This window comes from Microtus ochrogaster, linkage group LG1, assembly GCF_000317375.1.
Source record: "Microtus ochrogaster isolate Prairie Vole_2 linkage group LG1, MicOch1.0, whole genome shotgun sequence".
Classification (NCBI taxonomy): Eukaryota; Metazoa; Chordata; class Mammalia; order Rodentia; family Cricetidae; genus Microtus; species Microtus ochrogaster.
In genome coordinates, this window is record NC_022027.1 from 50,342,864 (window position 1) to 50,360,431 (window position 17,568).

The following is a 17,568-nucleotide window of genomic DNA, read 5'->3' on the forward strand; positions in this document are numbered from 1 at the left end:
GCAGGAGGATCAGGAGCTTAAAGTCATCATTACATAGTTAATTCAAGGCTAGCCTGGGCTAAATTAGATCCCATTTCAAGAAGAAGGAGGAGGAGAGGGGAGGAATAATAATATAATACACATGAGGCTGGGGATGGAGTTCAGTTGGTTGAATGCTTGCCTACCACGCCCAAAGCTCTGGATTTGATCTCCAGAACCATAGAAACTGGGCATGGTGGTGCGGGCCTGCAATTCCAGAACTCGGAAGGTAGAAGCAGGAAGTTGGAAGTTTAAGATCATCCTGGGCTACATAGTAAGCATTAGGCCAATCTGGGTTGCATAAAACCATATCTCAACGTGTATGTGTGGAGGCAAACAGCAGGTATGAGTAGGAAATTGTTTGGGATAGAGAGGCAAAGCTCTACATGTAAATGAACTATGTGGACATAGGGGATAAGGATGCCCAAAGCCGACACTTTCTTTGCAGTGCTATCCATCTGTATCTTTTGCTACGAATGAAAGTCTCACTGTGCAACAACAACAAAAAAAAATCCTTCAAAAAACCGGCATTGTTGTGCTGTTCCTGGTCCTCTTCCGACAGCATGCCAGCAATGACAGACAGCTGACAAGATGCTTAGAAGGCCTGGGTTGCTGGAAAATGGTATACAAAGTAGATTCAGCAAGAGAAAAGAGCATGGCTGGTTCCCACCATCTCCAGAGGACTGGCAGGGTTCAGAAAGTACCTGCAGATCCTGGGGGACAGGACATTGAAGGAGGGTTTTGGGCCTCAAAGAAATGGTACTTTTTCTGAAACCTACTTTTCCACACAGCGGCTTGATATGTATGTGGGTACACAGGAGGACATCATCCTAGGGTCAGTGTTAACAGAGATATGCACCACAGAGCCTACCTACTTTCCCATGACTGTGGAGTATTACTTTAACTAGGCGAAGGTGTGTTACGTTTGTTTCGGCTGCATTTGTTTAATGATGTAAAGATGGGCTGCTGTTTTACCTTGCCTGCCTAAGGCACCTGAACGGCCAATAGCTAGGCAGTAACAGGAAAAGTGGGGCAGACAGGCAGAGAGACTAAGTAGGAGGACTCTAGGCTCAAGAGAACAAGAGGGAGAGAGGAGAACAAGGGAAAGAGACAGCAGCCACCAGACAGACATGGATGAGACATACAGGATGAGAGAAAGGTGAAAAGCCCCAAGGCAAAATGTAGATGAGGAGAAACAGGTTAAATTCAGTTATAAGAGCTGGTGGGACAAGCCTAAGATAAGGCTGAGCATTCATAACTAATAGTAACTCTCCCTGTCATGATTTGGGGGCTGGTTGGCTGCTCAAGAGAAAGCCTGCTACATCCATCTTTGCCAGGGAAGGAATAAATAAGGTGTCCTCTTTATAGAGCTACCATGTGGCGACCTAGTACCGTCTCAGCAAGATTTCACGACATGTGAAATATATTATCTCACACAGCAGAAGAAATAAAGTTCTGAGTATGAAGAACCAGATAAAGATGGCAAAGGGAAGAGGGCTGGGAAGGAGACAGGGGATGCAGAAGGATTTACAAAAACGTGCCTTCAGCATCCTGACACTACACAATACTCAATGGTCAGCCGGGTCCCCCATCGTTCTGGTGTGGCTTCAGGAGGATTTAACACAGAAATGGAGCAGAGCCCATAAAGCACCGTTCCTGCCCGTCTTACCTAGGAAGGCGGCCATGTTCATTACTTGGCTGAACACACAACTGGCGGGAGGATCATCACCTGCAAAACTGGAGAAAGACGTTGGCTGTTCAAATCGGTAGCGTCATGCATCTGACATGCACTTTCCTCAAACTCAACAGGTCAGGAAGAATCAGAGTTACCTAATGTACGGAGCATGCTTCATGCCAGATTTCCTAGATAACAAGAAACACAGAGGCACAGGTTAAGGCAAAGTCACTGCTGACTCTATGACAGAGCAGTGATTTCTCTAGATGTAATCTTTACCTTGAGGCTGAATTTAATGGCAAAATTTTGTCATCTTCCACGGCTATAAAGTACCTAGCAAGAAAGAATGACCAGTTTATAAAACAACACAATTTAAAATACCCCCCCCCAAGAATTAATATTTCTCATTTTAATTGAGTTAAATATCTAATTTATTTATATCATGGGTAGATGTCATAGCCATTATTTTCTAAGAAACGCTCATTAGCTAGGCATGTTTGAACACTGTATTTCCAATATTTGGGATAGAGAAACAGTAGGATCAGAATTCAATACCATCCTCGGCTACACAAGGAGCGGAAGACCAGCCTGGGCTACGTGAGACTCCCTCTCAAAACACTGAACTAACCAACCAACCAACAAACAGACAGAAAAAGATCTTTAACTACATTTGTCTTTCTTTTTGGGACAGGATCCCATTATAGCACTGGTTGGCCTGGAATTTGTTATGTAGCTCAGGCTGGCCTAAAACCTATCATTCTCTTATTTCAGCTTTCCAAGTGCTGGGGTTACAGCTGTGTATCAGCACAACCGTGCCAACTGCAATTCTTCACCCATAGATCACTGGTGCTTTAAAGCTCAAATGCCACGGTCATCAGGCCCTGGAGATGTGGCTCAGCAGGGAAGAGCATGTGCTGCTCTTTCAGAGGACCTGAGTTCGGTTCTTAGCAGCACCCACGTCAGGTAGCTCACAACTCCTGTGACTTCAGCTCTGGGGGAATCTGATGCCTCTAGGTTGCACACGCATCTACACTTAGCTGCACACACCCACGCAGAGACATAAGCATCCTTAAATTCCTTAGAAGAATTCATGTTCAAACAGTGACAATTATAATCTGAAAACTGGGGGCGAGGGATGAACATCACAGCTTTCATAAAATTTCTCAGGCATATATGACTACCATTTTTCCTCTTCTGTCTTCTTCCCCTGTCCTGGCAATCAAGCCTGTGGTGGTTTGAATGAGAACGAATACTTGGTCCCCAGTTGGTGAACCGGCCTGGGAAGGATTAGAAGGTGCAGTGTTGTTGAGGGAGGTGCCTCTGAGATGTGACCTTTGAGGGTCAAAGGTCTCAGACCGTTCTGTTTAGTTCTTTCTACTTCCTCCTGACAGATCAAGACGTGAGCTCCCAGCTGTTCCAGCCTCCGGGCCTTTGTTCCACAGACTCTAACCCTCTGAAGCCAGAAGGCCCCAATAAAATGGTTTCCTGTATAAGCTGCCTTGGCTATGGTGTTTCATCACAGCAATAGAACAGTAGCTGCCCATGACCTATTGTATGGCTCTCCAAGCACTCTGTCACTGACCTACATCACAGGCCAGTGAAACCATTCTTTGTGAGTTTTCTTAAGACAGTATGGACTGAAATCAGCAACTATGGGACCTTGTTTTTGGTAGTAAGCCAGGCCTTCCAGTGTAGAGATACCTATTTTATAAACACCTTGGAGTTCGTCACGAGTTGGTTGCAAACAGAGCCCACAGAGCATTGACTGGTGTCAAATGAGAAAAGTTTGTAAATATGAACTCATACAACCAGCTTTGAAAACATTCGTTACATGGAACAAGCCAGCCATCCTGGAACAGGCTTCACCTGCCTACACAGTGCGACTCTGCCTGAAAACAAAGAACAGCTTCACGAGAAGAACAAATGGCTGTGTAGTGGCACAAGCCTGTAATATCAGTGTGCAGGGGTGGGAGGATGGTTGCAAGTTCAAGGCCAGCCTAGTCTACATAGCAAACCTTCTGTTAAAGAAGGATGGGGTGGGGGTCTTCATTACCTATTTTAAATAATTTATTATTCAACTTTGTTATTTTACTTTAAGTAATAAAGGATGAGAAAAATTGACAACTTTAGTAAGGGTGAATTAACACACACATATATTTACTTTAGAAAAACTATATATATGACATTTAGAAATACATCTATACAAATATGTCCTAGTACCCAAACCTGGATTTTCTCGATATCACATGTGACTCTTACATTGCTAACGAAAATGTACTCACACTATCCACAAGCCAGCTGAAGTAAACACAGTAAACACGAGAGGTAGAAACAGCCACACGCTGCATTTCTTCCCATCCATGCCTGCACCACTGCAATCAAACGAACAGGCATTAATAGTGAAGGCAAGAATCCACAGGACTCTTTCAAGATGGAAAGTCCAACTGAGAACAACAACAGCAAAGAAACCCACGATTTTATAAAACCAGGATTCAAGTCTGTTATTACTGCCACCTTCTTAGCAGGAAAATCCAAAGGGTAAAATAGGTCACCGTTGTCTGGTACTAGCATAAAGATTCCTAATCTCAGCTATGACCCAATGGGAGGGCTTTCATGAAAATGTTCAGCTTCACACATGCAGTGATATGTTCAAAGTATTTTGAGACAAAGTATTTTGAGATGCAGAGTATAGAAGTCCAGAGCAAGTATTAATATAAACAGCCTGATAGATCTGACATGTAGCTAAGGCTAGAGAAAAGAGTGTTAGAAACAAATAGGTACGAAATAAACTAGCAGTTCATGGGGGAAATGCCAGATGCTTTGCAAATCTGAACTTCACTGGTAGCAAGTTATTGAGCGGTTCCGGTGGGTTCTCAAGATGAACAAGGCTTTTGGTTAGCGCCAACCAGCACAGTGGAGAAATGACAGACATTGTGTTTGGGTGACTTAGCTTCACTTCCTGTGACTGTGACAAACTGCCCTGACAAAAACACTAGGGGACAGAAGGTTTGCTTTAGCTCACGGTTCCAGCTGACTGTTCACCATTATGGAGAAGTCACAGCAGCAAGAGAGAACGGATCACACACATTCCGCTTAGGAGCAGAGAGCAACGAACTAGCATACACACTAGTGTCAGCTTGTCCTCTCTCCCTTCCATTCCGTCCAGGGCCCAATCAAATGGTGCTGGCCACATTCAGGGTGGCTCCTCCCACCTCCACGGACCCAGCTAAGAACCACTCACAGCCTGGTCTCAGGCCAGCATAGTTCAGACGACTCCCCACAGATACCCCATTCCAGGTGATTCTACATTGTGCCCATTTGACAGCAACACACTAGTCACCACAGGGATGCCACATTTTTAAAGGCAGTGCAGGTCTTTATTGATGGTGGGGTGTTAGGATAGAATAATTATTGAAACATTTATTACATGTTTCTTGCTTGATATTGTTTATGCTGGTTGTAATTCTAATTTTTATGCCTGATATTTGTTCTTATTGTGTATAACTTTGTATTAGGCTTAGAACTTTCTTTTTTTTTTTGTTTGTTTGTTTGTTTTTCGAAACAGGGTTTCTCTGTGGCTTTGGAGCCTGTCCTGGAACTAGCTCTGTAGACCAGGCTGGCCTCAAACTCAGAGATCCGCCTGCCTCTGCCTCCCAAGTGCTGGGATTAAAGGCATGTGCCACCATCACCCGGCTAGAACTAGGTGCTGTAGGAATTCCTACTGCCAGTAGCCTTTAAATTACCCACCCACTTGGGCATGACCTCTTACACTATATTTGCTGATGTAAAGCGCATTTCAGCCTCTTTTCCGGCTGTGGGATTCGATTGCTGTTCCCCATTCCAGCAGAGGACTGTGATCTGTGAGCCTACCCCTAAATAAATAACCCTCTATTATACTCAGTTCTGAGCTCGTGTGGGATATTTTTTTTAAGCATCCTTCTTCAGTGATGGAGAACCTGGAAGGGGAGGTCTCTGTAAAGTCAGAGCCCCCAAACCTTACAAACTGGGGTAGCTACAGGGCAGAAACAGGGTGTGGAGAATGAGGGTGAAAGCTCCGCCCCTTTTGGCTCAAGATTGGCTGTTGCTGGGAGTGACAACAGAAAGGTGAGTAGTAAATAAAAGATTCCATTGGGCGGTGATGGCGCACGCCTTTTATCCCAGCACTCTGGAGGCAGAGGCAGGTGGATCTCTAAGTTAGAGCCCAGCCTGGTCTACAGAGTGAGTTCTAGGATATCCAGGGCTACACAGAGTCTGGGAAAGAATTCCAGGTGACCAAAAAACCCATCCCTTATGGAGAGCCAACATTAAGGGTCTTCAGGGGTGGTGTGGGTCAGGAATCTAGGCTTTAGTTCTGGAATGCTCATTACTGTGGTTTGTGGAAATTGCTACTATTCAACCAAAAACATAAGAACTCTTCAAAATGAAGTTGGCCATGGCTAACATTCCTGAGCAGGGTTGGGAAGGTCAGCTTCTAGAGATGCGTTCAAAAGGTGCAGCTGTGGCCCATGCATCTCTTTTCTGTTGGATGGGGTTGGCATCCTCATTAGGGGGTCTTGGGGCAGGCTCTGGTATCAGAAATTTTAGAGGACAAGGATGCTTTGAACGAAGGGTCCTTCTTCAATGGTCTCCGAGGCTGCCAACTAGCTACATAATGTAAATTTTGGAGGACGAAGATGTCATGAAGGAGGGCTTCTTCTTTGTAGAACGGAGACTGGCTAGAGTCTACCCAATGCCATCTCCATGGCTTCCCCAAACAAAAGAGCAGGTGACTCACTAGGGCTATGGGCTATGGGATAACCTGATGGAGGTCTTCCAGTCCTTGGGACCCAGTTGACTTTGGAGAACAAGGGGCAGCAGGTCCCTTTTAATTCCTCCTTCTCCATTGGGCTAGTCTCCAAGTATGTTTATTAAAGAGACAGATGGTCAGTTACCCGGGTGTGACACTTCCAGCTAGTGTGCAATATTTAAATCTGAGTACAATGCTAAATAAAAATATTTACCAATACTTTTAAGTAAATAAATCTTGCTCTCGAGTCTCATTTTCCGATGTCTTATATGACGTAATCAGAGCTCGTGTGACTTGCTTAGGTTTTCCGGTTTCCCTCCATCTTCTGGAAGCGTCTGCCGTCTTAAGCCAGCAGCATAAGTCCATCTTCACTAGAAGCATTTCGAGTCCTACATCTTTCCAGCATCTCTTTCCCCCCTACTTACTGATTCCTCTTTATTTTTTCCTTAAGACCATGAGACAGTAACAAGTTAATTTATCATATTAAAAGAGAGTTGAATCCCAACTACACATATAGCATAATCCAATAAGTTAATATTACCTGTCTTCATACTGTTACTACGAAACTTTCTAAGTTCCCGGCAAGTCCCAGGAAACACAGGACAATGAAAAGCCTTTTATGTTTCTCATAGTCTGAAGACAGGTCTACCATCACAGTGCTTTTGGTTGGGAAGAGCCCAAGGAGCAGATAGAGAGGTAAGAAGAAGACGCAAACACCTTCCGATGGATGTTTACAACACCCAGCAGAAATCGGCTATGGAAGCCCTGTTAAACGGTGGTGGCAGAGTCAGGAAGATCCCCCTTAGCCATTCTCTACAAATGTCTTAGGCTATGAGATACAGCAGCCTTCTAGTTGCTCTCAAAGGCACAATGCTTCCACTTAGTACTTTAAGCGGTTTTGTTCTATTTTCAACCTGTTCCAGAGTCAAGGAGCAGCTTGACCCAAGGCAGGAGAGTCTGAAGGACGCTTTGAGATCAACCATCTTGAGTCTGAAGTGAGAGGATCACATCTTAGCTCTCCAGTCAGTTCCTTGGTGAACTCAGACAGCACAGACAATCTACCAAGACGGCACAAAAAACATTCACCATGCTTGCAGAGGATGGCTGATAAAATCAGAATACCAACCTGCAAACACACAGTGAGAAACGGAACAGTCAAAGGAGCCAATGCATTGACTCCTCTGCTAGGACTATGGGAAATCAGAGGTACATAAAAAGAGTTAAGAAGCCACCTCTAGGAACATGGCAACAAGCTGGCTGGCTGCCATCATTTCCTTGGAAGATGCAGTAGGACAGAAATGCCGTGGACAGACCAGGATGTGAACGACGTCGCCAGCCACTAGCGACACGATCTCTGGTGGGTTATCCCACCTCTTACACCTTAGTTTAACTAAGAGCAATTTCTGCTTTATAGGGTCGTGTTGCAGACCATCAATGGTGCAGGCTAAGAGCCTTATATACAATCCTGTTCTAGAAGTGCTGTAACTGGACTGACTGAGCAGACAAGTCGTGTGATGGGACTGGGCTCCTATCTGCAGAGCACAACTCAGAAAAACAAGACTTTCTTCTCCAAGTAGCACTTATTCTAGAAAGGCACAGATAGCTTTTCTGGTAATATTGTTTTCCTTCAAATGACTTTCCAAAGGAAAAAAAAATCTTAACCTCTTAATGTTCAGTCTGCCTTCCTATGGCTTTATCTGTTTTTAGTGATGGGATATGCTCTCCCACTAATCCACAGATATGCTCTTGGTGATTTCTACATGTGGTACAGGGGAGTGTCAACGTGTGCACACACACGCAAAGGCCACAGGCTGACATCTGTGTCTTCCTGTGTTGCTCTCCACCTTATTTTTGGAGACAGGGCTTCTCCCTGAACCCGAGGTCACTATTTCAGCTGGACTGCTGACCAGTTCTGGATCCACCGGTCTCTGTGCCCTCACCCCACTCCTGTGCTGGGGTCGGGAGAGTTTTCCCAGGCTTGGATTTTCACCTGGGTGTTGGGGATCCAAACCCATGTCCCTATGTTGTATGGAAAGCACTTTACCTACAGAGCCGTCTCCTTAGCTCTTTCTATTCTGTTTTTTGTTATTGTTACTGTTATTGTTCGTGTTTTTGTTGGTTTGGTTTGAAGCAGGCTGGCCCTAACACAACCTTCCTGGCTGAATCTCCCAAAGGCTGGGCTCTCAGGTCTCCCTCCCCATGCAGGGCATGTTTTTTTTTTTTATTTTTTCATTGTGTTAGTTGTTCGTTTTGCTTTAGAAAAACCTAATGTGACCAAGGCTTCTAAACCGTTTTTATTTTTTACTGGTTTAACTCTCCTAGGACAACTTATGTCCAAGTTATGGAAAAAATTCTCTATATTCCGCCTGAGGTTAGGTGAAAATTGCCCTTTCTTAGCATGAAGAGATGCTTTGGGAGATGTCTATGCACGACTGTATTACTAGCTTGCAGCAGAACTACTCTGGTGCATCTTCCAAAGGATTTCACATAGACTATGCATTCCTTCCCTTTAAAGATGATTGCAAATTCACTTCACTGTAAGGAATGACACAGTGCAACCCTGTCCAGTCATCATGCCTTCTCCCCACTGGCAATCCCCGGCATACCAATGTCTACCATTGTCAACTAGTAACTGACCTTACCATGACCCCTCACCTCTATCCATCACGCTTCAGAAATCCCCATGCCTAGTTCAGGGCTTACAGGTGCACATGACCACATCTGGCTTCTCCAGGAGTGCTGGGGACCAAACTCAGGCCCTCACACTCGAGCAGCCAAGCACTCTTCCCCACGGACACATCTTCTGCCTCACCTGTTTGTCTGAGGCAGGCTCACGGATAGCCTAGGTGGGCCTCAAACTCACAAGACGGCTGAGGATGGCCCTGAACTCCCTTCCCCCTCCTGCTCCTCTCAAGAGCTGGGGCTTAGGAATGTGCCACACATCCCTGTGGCTCACTTAGAACGTTACTTGCAAAGCAAGAAATTCTGCTTTTCACAAAATCTAACCTGCCCAGTTCTCTTTTTATAGGTCCCCCTTTTAAACTGTCAAACCTAGGAACTTCTCAATTATCCCTTGATCTCAGATTTCCCCCATGTCCTTTTTACTAAAGGTTTATGGTTTTATACTGAAATCTCTGATCTGTTTTTTTTTTCTTTTAAAACTGTGAGTCTCAACTGTTTTCATTGAATGTTGTTAGATCCTCAACAGTTTATAAATTACTGTGCTAAGACTTGAGAAACATGTATGAGCTAAGTCAGATGAAGCCACAGAAAAAGATTCTTACACCGAAGGACATAAATCAGACACACAGTAGAACCCACCATGCTATGTTCTTCTGGTAGCTAACAGGTGTGCTTAAGACCAGAGTGGTGTGTGTGTGTGGTGTGTGTATGCATGGTGTGTGTGTGTGTTATGTGTGTGTGGCGTGTGTATGGTATGTGTGTATGTGAGTGTGAATGGTGTGTGTGGTGTATGTGGTGTGTGTATGTGGTATGTGTGTGTGTATGGTTATGTGGGGTGTGTGTGGGGGTATATGTGTATATGGTGTGTGTGTGTGTGTGTGTGGTGCATGTGTGTATGGTGTGTGTGTGTTGCATGGAGGGGGAAAGTCCCCTTACTTACTCCATCTCCCCACTCACCCTTCCTTTGCAAAGACCTTGTTAGTTGTCAGGACCCTCTAGAGACCAGAGGACTACAAGGAAGAGCTCAAGACCAACTTCCGGCTTCACTGACCTGTCAGCATCCCACGTGACAAATCATGTTTCCAGTTCTGCCTCCTTGGTACACCTTGTTACACACACACCTCTTTTGTCCTGGAGAATCTACTGGTCCTCTTTTGGTTCACACTCAGCTTATAACGTGACCAGAGAATTCCCATAGATAAACAAGCAGTGTGTTCTGGTCTTGGTGTTGGAGTTCTGTGGGGCCCAGAAGATGATGGGGACCGACTGTGCTACTTGGGACCAAGGGCCAGTTCAGGAAACTAACTTGACTAAGAACCTCAGAGAGGAAGTGCAGTAACGGACCTGATAAACCAACTCCCGCAGCTTTGTCCCAGTGGTGTCTAAGAATGAAGCCCCTGTTGACCTCAGACATCTGCTTCAGCTCCCCCAGTGTTGAGCTATTGACATGGGCCACTGTGTCTAGCTGTGATTGTGACTTTACAAAGTTCCCCTTGGATTTGAGCGAATTAGTTTGGATAGGGTCTTAGGTAACAAGTGCCTGGGGGCACAGAATACACATTTTGGCAGCATTTAGCTTTCTACACATGGTAGCATCCTCAGAATTGAAATAAAGTCTGAGTTCTCTGCTTTCCATCCTTCCTGAACACAAACTGCTCTATTGCTCCATTAGACGATATCACCAAGGCTGGAGAAATGGCTTAGCTGGAAAAGGCGCTTGCTGTGCAAACCCGGAAACCTGAATTGAATCCCTGGAACTCAGAGGCAGAAAGGAGAGAATCAACGTCACAAAACTGTCCTCTGACCTCCACAAACGTGCCATGCTACAACCTACATGTATGTGGCATGCATGTGCACATACACATATTAATAGTAAATAACTATTTTTAAACAAAAAGAAAATCTCACTCGTTTACTGGTAGGATATGCTGGCTGGTTTTGTGTTAACTTGACACAAGCTAGAGTCATCAGAGAGGAAGGAGCCTCCGTTGAAGAAATGCCTCCTTAAGATCCTACTCTAAGGCATTTTCTCAGTTAGTGATTAACAGGGAAGGATGCAGCCCACTGTAGGTGGTGCCAGCCCTGGGCTGGTGGTCCTGGGTGCTGTAAGAATTCAGACTGAGCAAGCCATGAGGAGCAAGTCAGTGGACAGCACCCTCCATGACCTCAGCATCAGCTCCTGCCTTCAGGATCCTGCCCCGCTTGAGTTCCTGCCCTTACTGCTTTTAATGATGAACTGTTATATGGAACATATATTATATAACATATATTATATGCAGAATGGACCCTCCCCTCCCAAAGTTACTTTTGGTCATGGTGTTCAATCACAGCAAAAGTAACCCTAACTAAGACATAAGGGTAAGTTTCATTCTTCTCCTGAGCTAAATGAAGAAGCCTCTTCAAGGAAAGAAGAGATATTCCACATTCCTAGGAATTTTATTTAGGGCTGGAGAGATGGCTCAGTGGCTTAGAGCACTGCTGTTTTTGCAGAGGACCCTGGTTCAATTCCCACCACCAATATGGTGGCTGATAACCATTTGTGACTCCAGCTCCAGGGTATCTCAAGCCTATGTGGGCACAAGGCACATACATGGTGTGCACACACATGCAGGCAAAGCATTCGTACACAGAAAATAAAATAATAAGTCTAAAAAAAGAACCTTATCCATGTATAATAAATACACTGAGATTCTTTTCATTCTGTGTGGTATTTACCCTGCTGATATTAATCTTCCATTGGTATTTCACAGTGAAAAACCAAGCATAAATGTTCCCCTGGCCCCAAGGAGCTGAGCATAATGGGAATGTGACCTAACGAGTCTTTGACAAAAGGAGGGTATGAGCCAAAATTGCAAAAAAACCTTCTTGAAAGGATTCTGGCCCTCAGCTTTGGTTTGAAACGCTCCTCCAAATGGCATTATTTATCGAAATGACTTGCTAAGCTGTTACCCAGATGGCCACATGGCACAGAGTCAGCACTGCCAGCTCTGCACGTCTTGCCATGTGTTCTCTTCCAATAAATGTCATTCCGCGAGTGTGAGTGATATACACGCTTACCCAATCTGTGGGCCAGGCAGGCTGCACAGCAAGGGGCGAGGTGGCGAAAACCTCTGCTCCCTCTGCTTCTTCTGTGTTTCCAAAACTCTTGCTTTTCCCCAGAGGGAAAAAAGAACCACAGATAAAGGATCGGGGGCATCTCCCACCGTTTGCATTTTGATGTGTTAGAAGTCTTCTGGCTTCAAGAGACTGAGAGAAAAGTTAAACTCTCTTGAAAGCATGTATTCTATGCCCACACGAGCTTGTTCCCTAAGACCCCATGCACTTTAACTTGTCCAAAAAGGGGCACTTTATAAGTCAAAGTCACAACTAGATACGGTGGCTCATGTCAATCAGCTCAGTACTTGGGAGGCTGAGGCAGTCTGAGACCAGCAAGGGTTTCATAAAGGGGCCCTATTTGAAAAAGCCAATGATAACAGTAATATTATTCATACTTTGTTATCAAGTGTCACGTAGCTCTTCCAGCACAAAGGAGGCTATCAAAACTGGGAACATGGCACCCTGTGGTCAGTGCATCCCTGCGGACAAATCTTCCATCGTACCACATGATGGACAGACAAACTCCCACCTACAGATGGAAAGGGAAAGCCCCCTGGATCATCGTTGCTTGAGGCCCTTGAGACCACTCTGACTGGTGACTGACAAGCTCCAGAACTTAAGATAACACTTTCCAGCAGCAGAAAGTGTCTGCCTGTAAGAGAGAAGGTTTGTCTGGCCTGAACCAGCAGGAGGAGGCAGTGTGGTTAATCTGCGTGGGACCGGAGTTCAGAGTTCCAGCTCGGCTACTAGTCGTTATGTGACATTGGCTAGGCTTGCTCTGTGCCTCCGTCTCTTCATGGAACCGACCTTCCCACATTTTTATAACAACTGGAAACACAGTGAAAGCACACCTCCTGCCTGGTCAGCCTCCCAGAACTGCTAGCTGTCATCATGTGCCGTGAATTAGCATTTCTGGTCGGGACAAACCTTGTACCGTGAGATTACTGCCGTCGACCCCTGAGATTATTCCACCTGGCACCGTGTAGTCAGTCTGTATAAGCATGTTACCGTGAGGATGAGATCATCAAATGACACCCGCCTCAGGATGTGTCTCTGCGGCTAAGTGACACATGACTCTGAGCTCCGCTGCAAGCACCACTTGAGGTCTTTGCTTATCTTTTTTCACTTGGAAGTTTATCGGGAGATGAGCCCCTTGCCACAGCGATTTTTCATATACTCGCAGGGCCAGCTGGTGTGGAGCACAAAAGATGAATGAGCCACCCACTAATGGCCAGGACGGTCACTGTGTCTATGAACCAGGAGCCTCCTGGGAGCCTCTGCCAGGCGTGTCATGAGCAAATGTGGAGGGCTTATATTATGTTGAAATCCATTGGCCATCACAGGTGAGAATGACAAGGATTGTTTGCTTTTTCTATAATTTTGATAGACTCTGAGATGCAAAGCAGCATGAGGAAAAGGAGCCAACTATTAAGTCATCAGTCCTGACATAAAAGTTGTTTTTACTGCATCCTAAGTTTTGGATGCCACAAGAGTTAGGTGACCTGGTATCCCCTGCAGAGTCTATGATGACTTGTCTTGACCAGCAGCATAAACAGCATCATTAAATCCACAAGGTCAGGCTCCACCACAAAATAATGTTTTTAAGGATGCTGGCCAAAAAAAGAAAAAAAAAAGAAACATGCGTATAGTGAAGGATTTCTATAAAATGTTGCCTTTCCCCAAATATGATGATCCCTAGACAGAAACAGCAGTGGTTGTTTCTCTCCGCCATTTTCTTGATTTGATTTCTAGTTTCACCAGCAGATGACTACAGGGCCCTCCTAGACTCATGGCCCGGAGGATTATTTTTCTCAGAAATAGATGCAGCTCATTGTGCCAACACCATCCAAAGGAGAACCCCCAACTTCCCTTTCACTAGCACAGAGATTGAATACGACCTCAGAGTCTCCATGCCACAGCGTCTCACAATTCGGTTATATGTTTTTTTTAAATATATATATATATATATTTATTTTTATTTATTTATTTAGTATACAATATTCTGTCTGTGTGCATGCCTGCAGGCCAGCAGAGGGCACCAAACCTCATTCCAGATGGTTGTGAGCCTTTGGAAGAGCAGGCAATGCTCTTAACCACTGAGCCATCTCTCCAGCCCCAAAATGTGTAGCCCAGGCTGGCCTCGAATTCACGATCCTCCTGCCTCTGCCTCCTTCAGCAAATCCTACCGGCGTGCGCCACCACAACTGGCGGTTATATGTTTAAGAATGAGAACAGACACTGCCCATGTGTGGAGGATATAACTTCTGATTTTCTTAGTCAAGAGAAGTACCATTTTATTTGGGACAGCAATGTACTTCGCCCAAGGATACCATATATGTCATGGTTGGTTAGGCCGAATAGCTACCTCGTTTCCCTTTGACGATACCGTTCCAGACTCCCTTGAACCTAGCCACTGACATGCAAAAGGAAGTCTGCTGGGTAGCAGATGGGAAGGGGCTGCATCCTCAATAGGGAAAACCCTTTCTACATATGCTCCTTCTTTCTTACTTGGGAGAGTGTAGTAAAAACACAGCAGCTGGAGCCATGGCATCCATCTTGTAACCACGAGACAACATACATGAGGACCCAAGGACATTGAGGAGAGCTGAATAGAAGGTGAAAAGAATGGGTCCTTTGTGAAAGCACCCAACTTCCAACTCCACTGCTCTGCAAACATAGTGGAAGTCAACCAGAAGTCCTCATTACAGGTTGGTACAGCACCAAACTCTCTCCACCCATCTCCCGCTCTAACGGGGCAAGTGACCTGTACTAGAAAGAGTTTCTCTTGCCAGTGGGGCTTTGTGAAGAAATTCCCTCTCTCCAAAAAAATGCTGAAGCCATCCACGACAGTGGGGCAAGGGTCCTAATTTCTAGAGACAAATACCAAAGTATTTAGATACCAAGTGTCACCCAATAAAATTGACTTAAAATTGTTCAACAGAGAAATAAAAAAGCTAGGAATAGGGTGTGATAGCCGCGTGGCTCTGTGACTTAGTCGCCACCTTTGAACGGTAAGCTTCACAACGCTGGACAGATGGCTCAGTGGTTAGGAGCGCTGCGGATGCTCTTCCAGAGAACCCGAGTTTAGTTCCTGGCACCCACATCAGGCAGTTCACAATTCCAGCTCTAGGAGATCTGACTCCCCTGCGGCCTGGGTACACACTGGCATGCACGAACACACTCGTGTTCCTGATCTTGACACAAATCTCTGCCTCTGGATCTGTAAGCCAAAAATAAACACTTCTCTAAATTGTTCCTGGTCATAAAATTTTATCACAGCAGAGACAAGGACACAAACCACAGGAGTAAAACCAGGCACACTATGTGTAATCCAATACTTAAAGCAACAGACATTACATCAGCCAAAGACAGAAACAACCCAAGCGCCAATCAGTGGATGAAAAGAGTGGTACTTTACATACAATGAAACATTGTTTAGCTTTAAAAAGGAAAAACAAAACAAGCAAGCAACAACAAAACAAGCATGGTAGCTCACACTACAATCCCAGCACTCAGGAGGGTTGTCACAAGAGCAAGGCCAGTTCAAACAGGAAATTCTGACAAATGCCATACCATGAACAAAAGGACAATGTTGTATGATTTCACTTATGAGGTAGCAAGGTGGAGCCAACAGAGACAGTGGAGCGGAGAGAAAGCAGGTGCTAGCCGTCAGGCCATGAATACAGTGTTTCCATTCGAAAGTAACAGTTTTTGGGTAAGACACTGTCCTTTCCACCCAGGGCAGATGCGATTGTTTTATATATTATCGTGTGTATAACTTGTGCGTGCACACATGCACAGACACCATGGCATTTGTGGAGTCTCTCCTGCTGTTATGTGAGTTCTGGGGATCCAACTTAAGCTGACAGGCTGCACAGAAAGCCCTTTTACTCAGCGAGCCTAGAGGTAGTTCTTAGAAGTCTAACAAACTGTAAACTAAATGCCAAGTTACCCACCATCTACACTCAGGCTTACACCCCAGTTACAATGGTGGAACGGTGTAGGAAGTGGAGATTTGCTGGGAGGCAGGGGAGTTGGCTGTGGCAGAGATTACCCGCTGTCTATGGATGTCAGCTTCCTGCTTCTTCTGCTCTGTTAGGAGAACAGGTAGGCATACAGCTGCCTCGGCTGTACGTGGTATGGCTACATGATTAATTCCTTACCAATGGGGGACAAGCAAGAGGGATTTCTCATATATCTCCTCTGACCTAAGGCAACGGCCACCAACGCACTGATGCTATGTTGCAGATGGCCGCGCTGTTATCAACCCCTCCTCTCCGACTGATTCGGAACCTCCATCCCCTATGCTACATAAAATAAAAAGTCCTCCTGTTTCAAAGCCATTGTGTCATTGGATTCTTATTGCAGCTACAGGATCTTTTATGGTAGCAATACGCTCAGATACACTTGGAGCTGAAGTCCAAACTCTCATCAAATGGCAGAGTCACCCTGTTCGTGACCTACCTGGAAAGTTCTATCATTCGTCGGTGATACTAACATAGCCTTGCCTGGGGATTAGGTGACATCCAAGAGATTGGAGTGACTAGGCAGTTTCCTCATGTCTGTGGTAGAACTGAGGCCAGGGCATGACTTCCTGAGCTAACAGTGTCTAATTTTTTTATATACGCACTTTTTTTCAGTTTTTTTTTTTTCCTAGAGAGAGATGCCCAGGGTAGCCTCAAACTTGCCACATAGTTAAGGTGACCTTGAACCCTGATCATCCTGCCTTCACCTCCCAAGTCCTGAGATTACGGGCACACACCACCACATCTGGTTTATGTGGTGCTGGGGATTAAAGGAAGGTCCATACTAGACAAGCACTCATCGAGAGGAGCCCTCAGTCCCCTTCTCACAAAGATCTCATAAACACACGAATCCTTTCCCTACTGTCAAATATTTTCTGCATCAAGATGCACTCAAGACCCCTCTGAGACAGGGGAAAGACTGAGTTTCGTCACTGACGTAATTTGTAGGTGGTGGGGTGATGATGTAATTTGTAGATGGTGGAGTGATGTAATTTGTAGATGGTGGGGTGATGTAATTTGTAGATGGTGGGGCGATGATGTAATCTGTAGGTGGTAGGGTGATGTAATTTGTAGATTGTAGGGTGATGTAATTTGTAGATGGTGGGGTGATGTAATTTGTAGGTGGTGGGGTGATGTAATTTGTAGATGGTGGGGTAATGTAATTTGTAGATGGTGGGGCGATGTAATTTGTAGATGTGGGGTGATGTATTTTGTGGATTGGGAGGTGATGTAATTTGTAGATGTGGGGTGATGTAATTTGTAGATGGTGGGGTGATGTAATTTGT

At 45.2% G+C, this 17,568-nt stretch overlaps 1 protein-coding gene across 2 annotated transcripts in view; it reads right to left on the minus strand.

The window, feature by feature from the left end:
- The window catches only part of Tmem150c (transmembrane protein 150C), a 77,296-nt gene that overhangs the window by 14,766 nt on the left and 44,962 nt on the right, over positions 1-17,568 (minus strand). The window contains exons 2-5 of one of the 2 annotated variants that reach the window (XM_013350838.2): positions 3,976-4,065; positions 1,973-2,026; positions 1,849-1,881; positions 1,688-1,755 (exon numbers count right to left, since the gene is read on the minus strand). In XM_013350838.2, the coding sequence (XP_013206292.1) occupies positions 1,688-1,755; positions 1,849-1,881; positions 1,973-2,026; positions 3,976-4,055 (235 nt within the window). In that variant the 5' untranslated portion in view covers positions 4,056-4,065. Of the gene's footprint in view, positions 1-1,687; positions 1,756-1,848; positions 1,882-1,972; positions 2,027-3,975; positions 4,066-17,568 lie in introns of those variants that run through there. The other variant, XM_026785173.1, reaches the window with a different exon arrangement.